The sequence below is a fragment of the Rhinatrema bivittatum genome, chromosome 5 (assembly GCF_901001135.1).
Source record: "Rhinatrema bivittatum chromosome 5, aRhiBiv1.1, whole genome shotgun sequence".
Taxonomy (NCBI): Eukaryota; Metazoa; Chordata; class Amphibia; order Gymnophiona; family Rhinatrematidae; genus Rhinatrema; species Rhinatrema bivittatum.
Genome location: NC_042619.1, coordinates 235,469,721 through 235,487,653, shown reverse-complemented (window position 1 = coordinate 235,487,653; position 17,933 = coordinate 235,469,721). Strand labels below are relative to the sequence as shown.

General features: G+C 45.7%; 1 protein-coding gene across 7 annotated transcripts in view; it reads left to right on the top strand.

The window, feature by feature from the left end:
* The window catches only part of DOP1B (DOP1 leucine zipper like protein B), a 299,309-nt gene that overhangs the window by 33,788 nt on the left and 247,588 nt on the right, over nucleotides 1-17,933 (top strand). For 6 of the 7 annotated variants that reach the window (XM_029603491.1, XM_029603487.1, XM_029603486.1 and 3 more), the window contains exon 3: nucleotides 12,570-12,751. The exons of the other annotated variant lie outside the window; for it this stretch is intronic. In XM_029603491.1, the coding sequence (XP_029459351.1) occupies nucleotides 12,570-12,751 (182 nt within the window). The remainder of the gene's footprint in view (nucleotides 1-12,569; nucleotides 12,752-17,933) is intronic. 7 annotated transcript variants of the gene reach the window in all.

Here is a 17,933-nt window from a genome sequence, read left to right as displayed (position 1 = left end):
AATCAACAGACCCATCCACAGGAATAAGCCATAGGGAGCAGACTTACCCTCTTCTACCAAAGATGGGTTGAGATAACGTCGGACAAGTGGGTTCTAACCATCATTCGAGAAGGATACTGTCTGGACTTCCACAGCATCCCTCCAGACAAATTTGTGAGATCACAGTGCCACTCCCTCTCCAAGAGGATGGCAGTGGAAATCACACTGACAAAGCTACTCAGCCTAAAAGCGATAATTCCGGTGCCCACGCACCAACAAAATACTGATCACTATTCCTCGTTCCCAAGAAGGAAGGAGCGTTCAGGCCTGTCCTGGACCTCAAGACAGTCAATCGTTACCTGAGGGTACCACACTTCCGCATGGAAACCCTACCCTCTATCATAAGGGCAGTGCAGTCGGGAGAATTCCTGACTTCACTGGACCTATCCGAAGCCTATCTCCACATCCCAGTCCATCACGACCATCAACGCTTCTTACGCTTTGCGATACTGGATCATCATTACCAGTTCTGGGCACTACCCTTCGGACTAGCTACCACCCCTCGGACCTTCACCAAACTCATGGTGGTAGTGGCGGCAACACTGAGGAAAGAAGGAATCCTCATATATCCTTATCTGGACGATTGGAGATTTTGCCCTGATCAGCCAGAGGAAAGACACCAGGCGACCACCAGAGTCAAGAATTTGCTGCAGAATCTCGGGTGGGTTGTCAACACAGCCAAGAGCTGCCCGCAGCCCTCCCAATCGCTAGAGTACCTGGGAGTCCGGTTCGACACTAAGCAACCCATCTGTTTCCTTCTCCTTGGAAGGAGAACCGGCTGCTTAGTGTAGCCACCATTGGAGCTGGGTTCGAACCTCTGCTGGAGGTGAATGGAGTAGTTCTGGGACATCGGGTTCCATCGTGACAGTAGGGAACGTTGTAATGGGCACATGTGGGCCCTTGCCCATGGAACAACTTCTAGGGTTGATGTCAAGCCGAGGACTTCGAGGTAGTCCCATACCTTGGGGTGAGCATATTTCAACAGTTTTCGCAGCTGACCCATCTGTTTCCTTCCCCTTCCAAGGGGACTCGCCTGGGTCCAAGGAGAAGGAAACTGATGGGTCAGCTGCAAAAACTGTTGAAATATGCTCGCCCCAAGGTATGGGACTACCTCCAAGTCCTCTGTTTCTTTATATCAACCCTAGAAGTTGTTCCATGGGCAAGGGCCCACAAGTGCCCATTACAACGTTCCCTACTGTCATGATGGAACCCGATGTCCCAGAACTACTCCATTCACCTCCAGCAGAGGTTCGGACCCAGCTCCAATGGTGGCTACAGGAAGACCATCTGAGCAAGGAAGTAAAACTATCCCCACCGAACTGGATCCTGCTCACCATGGATGTGAGCCTACGAAGGTGGGGAGCCCACTGCCAGGAACTGACAGCCCAGGGACAATGGGACAAGGAATAGGTGGGATGGAACATAAACCGACTGGAAGCCCAAGCAGTCAGACTAGCCTGCCTACGATTCGGCCACAGACTGACAACGCCACAACAGTTGCCTACATCAACCGCCAGGGAGGAACCAGAAGCCAACAGGTGTCCCTGGAAATAGACCCCCTCATGGCGTGGGCGGAAACAAACCTGCAAGGGATCTCTGCCGCCCACATTGCGGGAAAAGACGTCTCTGCGGACTACCTCAGCAGAGAGAGTCTAGATTCAGGGGAATGGACGCTGTCGTCCACAGCCTTCCAGTCGATAGTAAACCGCTGGGGAACCCCAGCCATGGATCTCCTGGCAACCCGGTCCAACGCCCAAGTTCTTCAGCCGCAGACGAGAACCGCAATCCTGGGGAATTGACGCCCTCGTCCAGACCTGGCCACAGGAAGACCTGCTGTACACCTTTCCCCCATGGCCACTACTGGGCAGGATCATCCGCAAGATAGAATACCACAGGGAACCAGTACTTCTAGTGGCCCCGGACAGGCCAAGAAGGCCATGGTACGCAGACTTACGGAGAACCCTCTGTGCCTTCCTCCACACAGGGACCTTATCTGGCAAGGACCGATCCTCCATGAAGACCCGACTCTATTCTCTCTTACGGTCTGGCCCTTGAGAGGACTCGCCTGAAGAAAAGCGGATACTCTAAGGCAGTGATTGACACCTTGCTTCGAGCATGTAAGTTCTCCACATCACTAGCTTACATACGAATATGGAGAGTATTTGAAGCCTGGTGTGAGGACCGCGAGATCCTCCCACAGACAGTCAAAATTCCCATGATACTGGAATTTCTGCAGGATGGCTTGAAGAAGGCCTTGTCCCTCAACTCCCTCAAGGTTCAGGTGGCCGAGCTGGCCTGCTTCAGAGCCAAAGTGGACGGCATCAGCCTATCAACCCATCCAGATGTCTTCCGCTTCCAGGGATGGGTTAAACAAATCCGACCACCCTTAAAGTGGCCGGTGCCCCTATGGAATCTCAATCTAGTACTAGACTTCCTAGCGGGAACTTCCTTCAGACCAACACACGGTCTGTCACTATGGCTCCTGACCCTGAAGACTGCATTCCTAGTGGCAATATGTTCAGCCCGTCGCATCTCCGAGCTTCAAGCGCTATCCTGTCAGGAACTGTTCCTCAGGTTCACACCGGGAACCAATCAGCTACGCACTGTCCCCTCCTTTCTTCCAAAAGTGGTTTCTCAGTTTCATCTAAAGCAAATCATCTCGCTGCCATCACCAGATGAACATAAGGACTCTGAAGAGTCATGCCGTCTTCACTATCTAAATGTCTGCAGACTCCTAGTCCGATACTTGGAAAGATCGGAATCTGTGCGAAAGACGGACCACCTAGTCGTTCTCCACAGCGGAAAGAAACAGGGGGAAGCAGCCTCGCGGGCAACTATAGCCCGCTGGATCAAAGAAGTAATCAAGGCAGCCTACGTAGAGGCAGGGAAGCCTCCACTTCTACAAGTCAAGGCCCATTCCACAAGGGCCCGGGCAGTGTCCTGGGCAGAAACAAAGATGCTGTCGCCTGCCGAGATCTGTCGGGTGGCAACGTGGTCCTCCATATACACCTTCTCCAGGTTCTACCGCCTGCATATCCAGGCCCTGGAGGACACAACCTTTGTAAGGGCAGTACTAAGTGGGCCACGGGAAGCCTCCCGCCCTGTTCGGGAGTAGCTTTTGTACATCCCATTGGTCCTGAGTCCATCTGGCTACACTAAGGAAAACAAAATTATCAGGTAAGTAATTTCTCCATTTTGAAAATTTACTGGGACTGAGCACTTAAATTTAGGTCCCTAAAAAAATGGGTGCCTACAGGGGCAGAGTTAGGTTGGGAAAACAAAGTTATGAGCTTAGCATTGATTTTCAGCACTTGGTACCTAGTTTATGATCCTAAATCTAGGCAAATGAAGAGCAGGCCTAAATTTAGTCCCAAAATTTTTGGATGCTAAACTTTGAATTTTTGGCAAAAATAGCACCTAACTTAGGAGCCTAAATTTAGAGACTCTGAATTTTTTTTTTTTTTTTTTAATATCAGCCTCTAAGTCAGGGCTTTCCATACCTGTTCTGGGGACCCCACAACCAGAGGGTTTTTCAGAATATCCACAATGAATATGCATGAGATATATTCATATGGTATGCAAATCTATTTTTGTATATTTGCATGCATATATTATGTTTCCATACACATTCTCTGTGGATATCCTAAAAACCAGAAGTTGGCACTTCTTTACATGATTAAGATCTGTTGTCACGGATTGACACACATGTTGATTTATTGATACGCAAACAGCTTTAGGTGCTGATCTGCAGAAATACCATTTTGAGAATGGGAGATAAATTTGACCCTGAGAGTCCTTCGGTCATCACTTGTCAGAAGGCAGCTGATGGACTTTTGGTCTTCCTTCCATCTAACATACCATGTTCTTATACTCGCATCTTTGCATAGTGTTGTATTTCGGAAAAGCTGCTTATTTTTTTTGCTATAAATTAGATTTTAATAATTCCTTAGAAAAAGACTCCAGTTGAATTTTATTTGGAGACAGAGATCACAGTGAGTTGTTGCCAAGCGGAGTTTATACCAGGCAAGAGAGCTGGGAGGATTGGGGGTGCCCTTATTGGTAAACTAAGTTATTTGAGGACAGCTCATTTGAGTGCTTTGGCAGACTGGTGGGAGGTTAGGAAGCCCACACCATAGGTGCGTATAGAGCAGCATTATGCGGGTAAGTGTCCGCTCACTCACTGGGCACAGCATCCTTTTAGTAGTTGAGGAAAGGGCAGTATTTGGAGAATCCCTTTACAATGAGGACTCTTCAGGTATGGGGGAGTGTGAAGGTGAAGTTGATATCAGGGCATTGGTGACTATTCAAATATAGCGAAGAGTTTTCCCTGGGCAGGGCTTCAGATTTGTATAAGGGATGGCATATTAAGGGGTTGATATATTGGGGGTAGTTATGGGACAAAGAGGGGGTTATTAGATTTACAAAATTACAGAAAAAAATTTATTCTGGTGAATGCTGACATTTTTATGGATTACTCTAGGTTCGTCATTTCCTAGAGCATTCTTTAGGGAAACAGAAGAGCAAATCTGTTAGAGACCTTGGTGTGGGAGAATGGATGGCTATAGGGGTTTTATTTACAAAATTTATAGTTGTCATTGGATGAGGAGAAACTCAGACATGAGGTGACTTGGGAAAAGGATCTTCGGTGTTCTTTTGAAGAAGTGGTGTGGTAGGGCATCTGCAGGAGAGCGGTGGAATCTTCTGTACTGGCCACTTTAGCTGAGAATACTTAAGATTTATTACTATTGATACCTCGTACCATGTGGCTTAAAGAAAATATGTAATTTGATTTCCAGTGCATGCTGGAGGGGTTGTGGTGGTACAGGCACTATGGCTCATATCTGGTGGAGCTGTTCAGCTCTTGTTCCATTTTGGAAGAGGGTTCAGCTCTCTCATTATGGCTCTCGCAACCTTTCAGGTGGAACTGAAACCAAAGACTTTTTTAGTCCCAGTGCTGAGTTAAATGACTTCCCAGCTAAGGTTGTCAAGTTGGTATCGCATATTCTATTGGCTGCTAGATGCGAAGTAGCATAGTGGAAAAAGGCAGAGATGCTAGTTAAGTTTGTTTAAACGCCTATGGAGTGTTTACCATATGGAGAAACTGACCACACTTGGGAGAGATTAAATAAAAGCTTTTGAACAAGTCTGGAAATCCTTTGATAAATGGGTCAAGAAAGGAGAGTGTTAGAACATAAGAACTGCCATACTGGGTCAGACCAAGGATCTATCAAGTCCAGTATCCTGTTTCCAACAGTGGCCAATCCTAGTCACAAGTACCTGGTAAGTACCCAAACATTAGATAGATCACAAGCTATTGCTTATTAATTACCATCCTAGCAGTTTATGGATTTTTTCCTCTAGGAGCTTATCTAAACCTTTTTTAAACCCAGTTACACTAACTGCTGTAACCACATCCTCTGGCAATGAATTCCAAAGCTTTAAGTTTGCGCTGAGTGTGAGAATTTTCTTCGATTTGTTTTAAATGAGCTACTTGCTAACATCATGGAGTGCTCCCCTAGTCCTCCTATTATCTGAGAGAGTAAATAACTGATTTACATTAACTTGTTCAAGTCCTTTCATGATTTTGTAGACTTCTATCATATCCCCCCTCGGTTGTCTCTTCTCCAAACTGAACAGCCCTTAGCCTTTCCTCATAGGGCAGCTGTTCCAGGCCCCTTATCAGTTTGGTCGCCTTTTTCTGCACTTTCTCCTAAGGATGTATGCGCCACTGAGTGCTATCTTGTTTTTGGTAGATGTACTTGTTACTTGGTTGTTTTTGTGGAAAAAGCCTTTAATAATTTAATTAAAAAAAAAAAAAAAAAAAAAGGCTCCAGTTCAGACTTTGCTGCCCATTGAAGTGAGACTGAGCTTGGTACACAGGCTTCTGCTGTCCATCATAATAGGATCGGTACGGAAAGAGCTTCAGCGGTGGTTTATGTGGTCATTGAAAAAGCTTTCATTTGTGGTTGGAACTTGGATTTGGGCTTGAGGTTCCACGCAGTAGATGCAGAAGTTAAGGTGATGTGGCATCTTTTGCTAGAAGAGTTATTTTTATGAGGAAGAACAAGAAAAAAGAAATACAATCAATTTTATGTAGGAAAGCAGTTGGCTCTCCTAGCAGAAATCCCTGTGTGTATGTGTTTCTTTAGATGCTTGCAGAGACTGAGGCAGTGCCACAGATCTGAACTCTACCTCTTTGGTTACTAAAGGAGTGGCCACTGTAGACAAACATGAGAGCAGGGAGCCAAATTAATGCATTTCCTTACCTTTTCAACTTCCAGCTGCTAAATGAATGCAGAAAAATACGGTACATGTTCAAGATTTTAATATTAATAATAAAGTGCACACAGGCAGAAAATAGTCTGCATATCTTTATTGTTTAGTGACACCTTCCATGTAGAACGACTTTAAATCCTTCTAAGAAAAGTAGGATAAGGACTGTGAATTGAGACCTTAGGGGTAGATTTTCAAACCTACAAGCGGGCGTCCATGTGCGCGTGCTACCTGGTGCGCACATATGGACGCCCAATTTTATAATATGTGCACAAATGTTATAAAATCGGGGGTCGACACACACAAGGGGATGCACGCTAGTGCATCTTGTGCGCGCTGATGCCCACAGTCTTCTCCCGTTTCCTCCCCCTAATCTACCCCCCCCCCCCCCCCCCGATATCTATCTTACCTTTTTGGTTGCGCCTGCTGGTGCGCGATCCTCCGACACAGCGGCAAATAGCCGCTGTGTCGGAGGCCTCTGCCCCGCCCCTTTTTTTAAAGCCCCGGGGCTTAGACGCGTCCCAGGGCTTTACGCGCTTTGCATAGAGCTTTTAAAATCCAGCCCTTAGTGTGTTGTTGCTGTTGATCTACTGAGGTGGATAGAAAGGAATCGTTGGTAGTATGGAGGATGTGCCAGTTCTTCGATTGTAGCACCTCTCTGGATTCTTGCCTTTTCCCTCCATTTTTCTCTCTATCGTGTCTGCCAACTATTGACCATAAAAATAATTTCATGTCTCTAAAAATGTCAAGAGTGTGTCGGGGACCCAGGCTGTGTGAGACTGCAGTACTGTGAAGTCAGGGAACTACGTCTTGGGGCCTGAAAGGGTGAATCTCAGCCTAGCAAGTTCAGCTGTGCACAGAATCACAGCAGTGAGTTGACAACTCTGTGGTCTCTAACTGTGCCATGCAGCCTTTGCTTTCTGGCTCCAGTATGACTTTCTCTGTCCTGTGTCCAGGCTGGTGAGGAATGGCCTCTGGAAGGAGCAGTGTGCGCCCTACCTGTCTGGGTACAATGGGTACTCTGCCTTACTAAAAAAAAGCTGTAGTTGAAAAGGAAATGGAGCTGCCTCCTAAACTGTTTGTTCTGTGGTGCTTTTTCAGGAGAGAACTTTAACTGATCAAGCAGTTGTAAATCATGTCTTAAAAAAACAAAGGCGACACACAGTGAAAGGCACAGCCCATCTGGTTTTCTGTAAGATGAGTGCCGGGTGTATTCTCTTGCTTCCATTTCTCTTCCAGTATCTGGCAGCACAAGATGCTCTCTTTCACAAGCGTTTCTCCAGTTTTATATTTATGGGAAAACGTGTTTGCAAATGGTGCCCCCAAACAGATAGCAGTGACAGTAAATATAGTCCAGATGGGTAGGAGGAATATTTTTAGGCCTAAATGGGTTTTAATGCTTTCACCATTCTTTCCTAGAACCATCAGCCAGATGTGAGAGACTGGCATAAGGAGTTAGGGAATCCATTGTACATTTCTGTTTTGATTTCCCCAGGGAACAAGTCTGTGAAGTGAAAGTTCACTTCTCACCTAGGTTATGTGGCAGAGAAGGGCCATTTGGTCCATCCAGGCTGCCTGCTGGTGGTAACTGTCCAGTGGGGTGCATACGTTGTCTTTCAGGGCTCCCATTATCCCTTGTTATGCAGAAAACGGCAGATATAGGTTCATTCCAGTTTTGCTGTTGGATAAATACTGTTGTGTGTAGAGGTGTGCATTCATTTGTGCCAAATTAGCCAATTTCAACAAAATTGTCTAATTCGGCATGGTTCAGGGGCAACGAAACCCGAAAAGAATTTTTCCAAAATTTTGGGTTAACGTGTGCTAACCCGAAAATCGGGGGCCCACAAAAAAAAAATCCCGAACTGCAGGGAATAACAAAGTTTCCCATGGTTCACCGAAAACGAAGCCCGAAACGAAATTTCAAAACTATGCACATCTCTAGTTCTGTGCACACCTTTAAACTGAACTGATAGAGGAATGCTGGGCTGAGTTTCCAAGATTGGTTTCTGCAAGCTCACCGCAGTCCGGGAGCCAGAAAAACCATTCAAGCTGCAGAATGCAATGAAATACAGCCCTCTTTCAGAAGCCCTAGTAATTCTCTTCTCTTCTATTCTTAGGCTTATATACCACCTTATCCTCCCCCAAGGGGACCCAAAGCAGTTTACATCATTTGAGATACACTATGCTGTATTAATATATTTATTACAATTCAGAATATATTCATGTATTATATTCATGCTGTAGAGCAGGAGTGTTCAAACCGGTCTTATGGGGCAGACCTCCCTCCCCCCCTCGCAGCCAGTCGGGTTTTCAGGATATCCCTAATGAATATGCATGAGATTTATTTGCACGCACTACCTCCTGTGTATGCAAACTATTTCTCATGCATATTCATTAGGGATATCCTGGAAACCTGACTGGCTAGGGCGGACCATAGGATGGTTTGAGCACCCCTGTTGTAGAGTTTCGGCATAAAAAAAAAAAAAAAAAAAAAAAAAGACATTGTATCTTTTTATTTGTAATTAAAGGATTGCAGGGGGGAGGAGTCAAGATGGCTGTCAGGCAGTATATGCTCTGGAGCTCCGGGTGAACAAAATCAGACTAGGAAAGGGAAGCATCAGTCCTACTTGAATGACTCTAGTCCTGTGATTGGTCCCATTGATTCTTTTCTTGCCTGATGATTTGCAGCTTGAAGCCCTAATTGGAACTCTGGTAAGAGAGTTGGAGTGTGGCTTGGTTTCTTCAGAGGCTTTGTTGAGCTCCGATGGAAACCCTCCCATTCCTCCTTAGCATTGGATTGCAGCCAATGATACTTCCTTTGGAACATCAGCGCAGGATGATGCATTAGTGGTGACACCAGAATATGCTGACAGTGGAGGGCCCAAGGAGTGAATGCATATACTGGATCTCTGGATTTGGTCTGTGAGGGACTCTGGCGCGAGTGAGAGCTTGTTGGACATAGGAGATGGCAAAGTTGATGATGGAATGGAAGAGCTTTCTTCAATTGCAAGTCCTTTTTGCTTCCTTGGTTCTTGCCCCAATCAAGTTCATGTCTGCTCCCAGGCCCAAGAATGCTCTGGATGTTACCATGGCCCAAACGTCTCCCAAGGAATCTCGGATGGTGACTTCTCTCATGGGCTGTAATTTCACAATTGTGTGAGTTGACCAAAGAAACATCTAAGTTTGCTTCTCATCATAAACATTTCTTCAAACACTGTTGAAGTGTGTGAAAGATTTTTTTTTTCTCTTCAGGCCACAATCATCCAGGATAGTAACGCTTCACATAACTAAATTGAGTTGTTGGAGAACAATATTAGGAGAAGGAATTTTGTTGCATTAATTTTCCTAAATCTGCTTTCCTCTCGCCACATAAAATGTTGAAAAAATTATTTTTTGAAACTCTGAAGTATCCTGTGGAGGTGTTTCCACCATTGTCCCAGGTTTTTGTATCTCTGTTTGGGCAAGAGGAGGGCAGAAGGAGTTGGAAGTACTAAATAGCTTGGTTATGGATAAATTAAAATTTACTACAATGTTAAAATCCTCACAGGATTCTTCAGTTACTAGGGCAGGGCTTCTCATAACCTTTGCTTTGGAACCCAGTAGGGACTGGGCCCTCAAGTCCTCCTTTCTGTAATAAAATTCAGTGTTCTTATTTATTTAAAATATTTCTATACAGTCTTAACAATGAGTATTGATCAAAATGGTTTACAATAGAAAAATAAAAAGCATAATTTGTTCTGTGATGTCAAAGTTAAGATTTATCCGGACCTTAGATGCACTCGAGAAGCGCAAAAATGTTCTTATTTTTAGATAGCGCCTAGCTGAGATGGTTTCTTAATTTCCTGTTAAATGGTTAAATATGAAGTGGTTTCTTGTACCTTCTTTGATCCTTTACAGTTCTGGAGATTTGTAGAAGGAAGTTAATGGTGCTAATGAATCAACATCGCTGATGGAAGGTTTACATATTCTTTTTGTTTTTATTTTTTTGATTCCTACCCCCTTTTATTGTGGACTTGATTTCTGAGTGGCTAATTTTATTTTTCCTGTTTGTTAATTTCCTATCAGGAAAATTCTGTAAATAAAAACACAATTATATATACTGGGAGGATGCCTTCTACTAAAGAAGAAAAATGAGAAATGAACACACAGGGTTGGACTTGATCAAGACTTTCCTCCCATTTTTTTAAATTTTTTGTTTATGGGGAGATGACCCTGATTGAATCTGGCCAGGAGTGTTTCCAATGCATGTTCTGTTTTTATTTCTCCTGATAATTTACAACTTGCAGAGCAAATAAGCCAAGTGTATATTCAGGGGGTGTGACCTTCCCATTGTTTATATTCTTAGGGAACTACAAACTGTTGGGAGCCAAAGTCCAGCAGGTCAGGTAACCAGAAGCTGAAGCCGAGGCCGGATATTAGTATTACTATCCGGCACCTTCCCCTCCTCGGGCACTCCATTGAAATGCTCCGATAGCCCCAGGTGCTGATTCTCTGCCCTCCACTCTTGAAGTGCCCTGTGGATTTATGGATTGAATAGATGGCCCAGGGAAGGGCTTCCAAATTGGTGCAAAACCCCTGCACCAAAAATCCTTTGACATGAGAGATTAGGAACTAGATAAGTATTACCCTAGAGGAGCAGGGTGGAGCTGGGGGCAGCACTATGAATTATGTATTCATAGTTCTGTATTATGGGTTCAGTTGTTTCTTGTAACTGTACTATGTTCAATTTATACTTAGTTCTTTTGTTCTATGTAAAGCCCTCCCCTTTTTTTTTTTTTTTTGGGGGGCGTTTCACCGTTTTATGTAAACTGGAGTGATTTGTATTTCATACAAGAACCTCGGCATATAAAAATTAAAAAATAAATAAATAAAATAAATGTATTTGTTCTTCCATTCCAATGAATATGGCAGAGATGTGCATATACCTAAAAATGCACAGGAAGCCAACCTTTTTTCAGGGGAAAGGAAGCTCTAGAGCAAGAGAGCACGAGATGAGGCTCCAAGGGGGCAGACTCGGGAGTAACATTATAAAAACGTTTCTTCACAGTGAAAGATGGTGGAAGTATGGAGCAGCCTCCCAGTGGGGGAAGTGGAGCCAAAACCAGAGAATTAAAAGAAAAAAAAAAAAAAAAAGGACTGGGATAAGCAGCAAAGTCAGTTGGGGTCCATGGCATTGCACTAGAAGGAAATTGGGCTGATTACCATGGGTATTATGGTCCTTATCTTCTCATAATCTGCTTCCCTGCCCCCCCCCCCTTTCTCCTTTGGCTTCCAGCTCTATTGAAACCTGCATTAGTCACTTTCTAAGATAAATGAACAGAGGTATTGGGTCAGGACCAGGTTTGATGTGGGCAGCCCTGGCAGCAGATGGTGTTATATTTATTGCAGTTCAAAATGGCTGCTAACCTATCTGGTGCCATGAGCCTTTGTTTACAACTATTGGAGTCCCTCCCCCAATTTTTATATCCCTCTCCCAGTGATGCAGCTCAGCCATCACAGTGGAAGTTTTTGTCAGGTGTCTCAAACTGCAGTTCCCTCCAGGACTTGCCTAATGTGGACCTTATGGCTGGCCACCAGTGTCGATGTTGAGTGATGACTGAGAATCCCTTCCCTCATGAACCTGAACCCTGCCTTTGTGACATCTCTAATCCTGACTGGCCCAGGGAGTAAAAGCCTAGCCAGGATGTGAACTCGTGCCTTCTGCATGCAGCACTTGCCATTTGAACCACCAAACTGGCCCTGTGTGTGTTGTGTTTTCCCTCATATCATGCGGTGCGTGTTCTGTTTATAAATTGCCCCTCACTGGTGCATAGAGGAAATGGACTAAAGCCTGGACTATATCCCATGGGTAGCTGATTTCTGTAATATCACTGGAAAAGTGTGGACACACATACAAATCTTGCTGATTTTGACTTTTTTTTCTGTATTTTTTTTAACATTTCTTTGAATGTGCAACAATAAATATTCACTTTGTATTAACTGTGTACATGGCAAAGTAATTTTAACCATAAGCTAAGTCTATTTGAGAGCAAACACTCCGGGCAGTTCAGAGGTCTCATTTACGCAGTAACTTCAGTCACTTTGGGGGTGGGGAACAGGTGGTTTAATAAGTGAGTGTTTTGAATGTGGCACAAGGAGATTCCCTATAAAAACAGCTCCCTTTGTAACAAAGGGTCCCTCTCACTGGCATACATTTAGCAAGCAGTTCCATCTATAGCATGCATAGTTCTTTTTTAATTGCCTACTTTACCTTCCAGGCTCTTCAAAGCAACCTGAAATACTCCCTCTTGCCGAGGCGTCTGATTATCACCAAGAGATTGGCTCAGTGCTTACATCCTGCTCTGCCCAGTGGAGTACATTTAAAAGCCCTAGAGACCTACGAAATAATCTTTAAAATTATTGGCACGAGATGGCTGGCCAAAGACCTGTTTCTGTACAGGTAAATCAGCTTTGATTTTTTTTATTTAAAGATCTTTTCCTGAGAGATGTCTCTGAAGCTAAGTAAATTTGGACTGCCACAGCTGGCAAGGGGGATCTACAGGAAACACTAGATAGTGTGGGAAGGTGGGAACTCGGCAGGGGGAGCTCTTCCTGCTCTGAGCTAATTGCCCCAGCCTGGTGTCACTGGGTTAGCAGTCCTGAACTAATGCCCTGGCAAAGTGTTGTGGAACAGTGTGCTGCTGAGGGTTGTTCTCCTTTGGATGAGATACAAAATTGTTTCCTGTGCGAACATTAACAATCCCATGGTATTAGGGATGAAATTCCATTTTCCTGGCTAGGTTCCATCACAAATTATATATTATCCCAGGACAAGCAAGATGATAGTCCTCACATATGGGTGACATTGGTAATGGAGCCCTATGTCAGAAAAACTTCTGTCAAAGTTTCTATAAACTTTTGACTGGCACAGAGTGTGCCCACTGAGCATGCTCAGCATGCTATGATATTCTCTGCCACAGGGGTCTCCCTTCAGTCTTCTTTTTTCCACGGAGCCGTTAGCCTCGGTTAATTTGGAGTCCTGTGGTGATTTCACCACACTTTTAAAACTTGTTAAATTATAAGGAAAACTTCTGCAAGGGTCTCCCTCATATTACCATCGCGGTAAGTTTTTCTAAATTTTTGTCGGTTCTGTGCCGGTTTTTTCTTACCAGAGTCGTCGACTGCTGTCCGACTAATATGGTTTCGGGCTTAAAAAAATGCCCAAATTGTTGCAGAACAATGTCCATAACAGACTCACACTTAGTGTGTGCTCTGCCTCGGTGGGAACCATGATGTCCAGTCCTGCCCCCAGTGCGCCGAAATGACATTGAAGGGACGTCGACTCCGGATGGAAAGGATGGAGCAGCTCTTTCAAATTCAGTTGCTCCCTTCAGCATCCACGTCCGCGCAGTCGTCTCCGGCGGGAGCAATTCGCAAAGTCGTTCTAAAAAACCGACTCCCTGGTGAGGTTGGAGATGCTTCCATACCTCCCCCTCGCCATCTTCGAAAGCATCGACGTTGGGCAGTGACAAGTCAAAGGAAAAGCATCGGCATCGTCACCGAAGGCCGCACGGCTCGGGCATCGACCCGATACCCGCCACACCATCAATGGAATCGGCTTCGCCATCTAAGAAACCTCGGCTGGATGTGGCATCTCGGAAGCCTTCGACTATATGGCGATCCCCACCGACATCGGTGCAGGGAACCGTACCTCCCCAGGGCTCTGTGGAGGTACCGGCATCACCATCGCTGCCTCCCCCCATAGCTGCTCTGGTTCCATCAGCTATGCGGGCGGAACTGGACGGATACATCTGCCAGGCGGTCCGAGATGCGCTCCTCGACGCCATGCCGATACCGGCTCCACCTTCGAGGCCAGCGCCATCGACACCAGCTCTTCCATCGACGCCAGTCCCGGTACCATCGGGTACGCTACACATTCCGATACCGACGTCGCCGTCAATTCAGTCACTGATGCCATCGGCACCGGTCCCGATTCCAGCATCGGTTCCATCGATGAATCCACCGATGCCGAACCCGGATGTATCCATTTTTGCAGCTCTGATGGAAAAATTGAACATTCTAATCGATGCTATCCCTAAAAAATCTCAGGACATCGATAAAACTCCAGTTCCAGAACCTATACCGGGTCCTTCAGGGATACCAAGACCGATTCCTTCACGGTCTCCTTTACTTCCCTCGATGCCTAAGTCTCAGCCATCGATACCTTTAAGACCAAGAACTACCGGTCATTCATTAGATACCTGGACAGACACAGATACAGATGTCTCCACGGATGAGGAGATGCTCTCGGAACCTTCTCCGCCAGAAGACCGCAGAAAATCCCCTCCAGAGGACTTGTCATTCTCCAGTTTTGTGAAAGAAATGGCGGAGACCATCCCATTCCAGCTCCAATCGGAATTAGTTGCCAGACAAAAAACACTTGAAGTGTTACAATTTGTAGACCCGCCAAAGGAAATCTTGGCTGTACCAGTTCATGAGGTGCTCCAGGAACTGATGTACAGGTTATGGGAACATCCTGGCTCCACTCCTGCAGTTAACAAGAGATCGGATGCCACATACCTGGTTCAACCAATCCCAGGTTTCCAAAAGACTAAGCTACCTCACCAGTCCGTGGTGGTAGAGTCGGCGCAAAAGAAAGCAAAGAGAGTAAAAACACACTCTTCAATACCACCAGGGAAAGATAACAGGTTCCTTGACAATCTAGGCCGAAAAATGTTTCAGGGATCTATGCTGGTCTCCAGAATTGCTGCGTACCAGCTCTTCATGACTCAATACCAGCGTAATCTCTGGAAGCAAGTACAAGAGCTTACACAGACACTCCCTGAGCAATTCCAGGATCTTTTCTCTCAGCTGATACATAAAGGCCTAGAAGCGGGCAAGCACGAGATCCGTGCAGCGTATGATAGTCGAGATGCGGTTTCAAAACTATCAGCCACAGGTATCATAGCTCATCGTTGGACATGGCTTAAGGCCTCGGACTTAAGACCAGAGGTGCAGGAAAGACTGGCCGACCTCCCTTGTCTCGGGGACAACCTTTTCGGAGACAAAGTGAAGGAAGCAGTTGCCGTTTTAAAAGAACACACGGAGACTCTGAAACAGCTCTCCTTAATTCCTCAAGAATCCCAACCTTCTTCCAGGAAGCTGCCCAGGAAAGATACAAGATGCCCATATTACCGTCAGAGGCGTTACTATCCTCCTCCGGCCCGTGCACGTACATCTCGCCCAGCTCAACGTACACAATCTCGGCAACAAAGACCATCCAGACCTCAACCCCCTCCTCAGACTGCTTCTACGTCAGGGTTTTGAGATACTCTCAGAGAACAGAAGCCTTTCCTCCATTCCAGCCCCACACTTACCGGTAGGAGGTCGGATTGCTTTCTTTCATCACAGATGGACCTCCATTACCACAGACCACTGGGTACTTTCCATTACATCTCAAGGGTACCACTTGGATTTTCTCACTGTGCCAAACGACACTCCTCCCATCTCATCTTATAGAAACATAGAAACATAGAAATGACGGCAGAAGAAGACCAAACGGCCCATCCAGTCTGCCCAGCAAGCTTCACACATTTTTTCTCTCATACTTATCTGTTTCTTTTAGCTCTTGGTTCTATTTCCCTTCCTCCCCCACCATTAATGTAGAGAGCAGTGATGGAGCTGCATCCAAGTGAAATATCTAGCTTGATTAGTTAGGGGGTAGTAGGGGTAGTAACCGCCGCAATAAGCAAGCTACACCCATGCTTATTTGTTTTAACCCAGACTATGTTATACAGCCCTTATTGGTTGTTTTTCTTCTCCCCTGCCGTTGAAGCAGAGAACTATGCTGGATATGCATCTAAAGTGAAGTATCAGGCACATTTGGTTTGGGGTAGTAACCGCCGTAACAAGCCAGCTACTCCCGGCTTTGTGAGTGCAAATCCTTTTTTCCACATTTCCTCTTGCTGTTGAAGCTTAGAGTGATGTTGGAGTCACAGTAACCATGTGTATGTTTATTGAATAAGGGTATTGTGTCCAGGCAGTAGCCATCATTCTGGCGAGTCACCCACTCTTCATTGGCGGCCTCTTGACTTTATGGATCCACAGTGTTTATCCCACGCCCCTTTGAAGTCCTTCACAGTTCTGGTCTTCACCACTTCCTCCGGAAGGGCATTCCAGGCATCCACCACCCTCTCCGTGAAGAAATACTTCCTGACATTGGTTCTGAATCTTCCTCCCTGGAGCTTCAAATCGTGACCCCTGGTTCTGCTGATTTTTTCTTATGGTAAAGGTTTGTCGTTGCCTTTGGATCATTAAAACCTTTCAAGTATCTGAAAGTCTGTATCATATCTCCTCTGCTCCTCCTTTCCTCCAGGGTGTACATATTTAGATTCTTCAATCTCTCCTCGTACGTCATCGGATGAAGATCCTCCACCTTCCTGGTCGCCCTTCTCTGTACCGCTTCCATCTTGTCTTTGTCTTTTTGTAGATACGGTCTCCAGAACTGAACACAGTACTCCAGGTGAGGCCTCACCAAGGACCTGTACAAGGGAATAATCACTTCCCTTTTCTTACTCGATATTCCTCTCTCTATGCAGCCCAGCATTCTTCTGGCTTTTGCTATCGCCTTGTCGCATTGTTTCGCAGACTTCATATCATTAGACACTATCACCCCAAGGTCCCTCTCCTGCTCCGTGCACATCAGCCTTTCCCCCCCCATCGAATACAGTTCATTTGGATTTCCACTCCCCATATGCATGACTTTGCACTTCTTGGCATTGAATCTCAGCTGCCATATCTTCGACCACTCTTCCAGTTTCCTTAGATCCCGTCTCATTCTCTCCACTCCTTCCGGCGTGTCCACTCTGTTGCAGATCTTAGTGTCATCCGCAAAAAGACAAACCTTACCTTCTATCCCGTCCGCAATGTCGCTCACAAAGATATTGAACAGGACCGGTCCCAACACCGATCCTTGCGGTACACCACTTAAAACCGCTCTCTCTTCAGAGAAGGTTCCATTTACCATCACACATTGTCTTCTGTCCGTCAACCAATTTGCAATCCAGGTCACCACCTCGGCACTCACTCCCAAGCTTCTCGTTTTATTGACCAGTCTCCTGTGCGGAACCGTATCAAAAGCTTTGCTGAAATCCAAGTATATGATATCGAGTGCTCTTCCTCGATCCAATTCCTTGGTTACCCAGTCAAAAAAGTCAATCAGATTTGTCTGACAGGATCTTCCCCTGGTGAATCCATGTTGCCTCTGGTCCATCAATTCTCCAGACTGTAGATAGTTCACTATTCTCTCTTTCAGCAGTGACTCCATTACTTTTCCCACCACCGAAGTGAGGCTAACCGGTCTGTAGTTGCCAGCCTCCTCCCTGTTCCCACTCTTGTGAAGCGGGACCACCACCGCTCTTCTCCAATCACTCGGCACCACTCCCGTTTCAAGGGATCTATTGAACAGGTCACACAGCGGACCCGCCAGAACATCTCTGAGCTCCCTCAATATCCTTGGATGAATCCCATCAGGCCCCATGGCTTTGTCCACTTTCAGGTTCTTTAGCTCTTCCCACACATTTTCTACTGTAAAAGGATTTTCATCTATTCCATTTCCTTCCAGTTTCTTGTTGTGTAGAGAT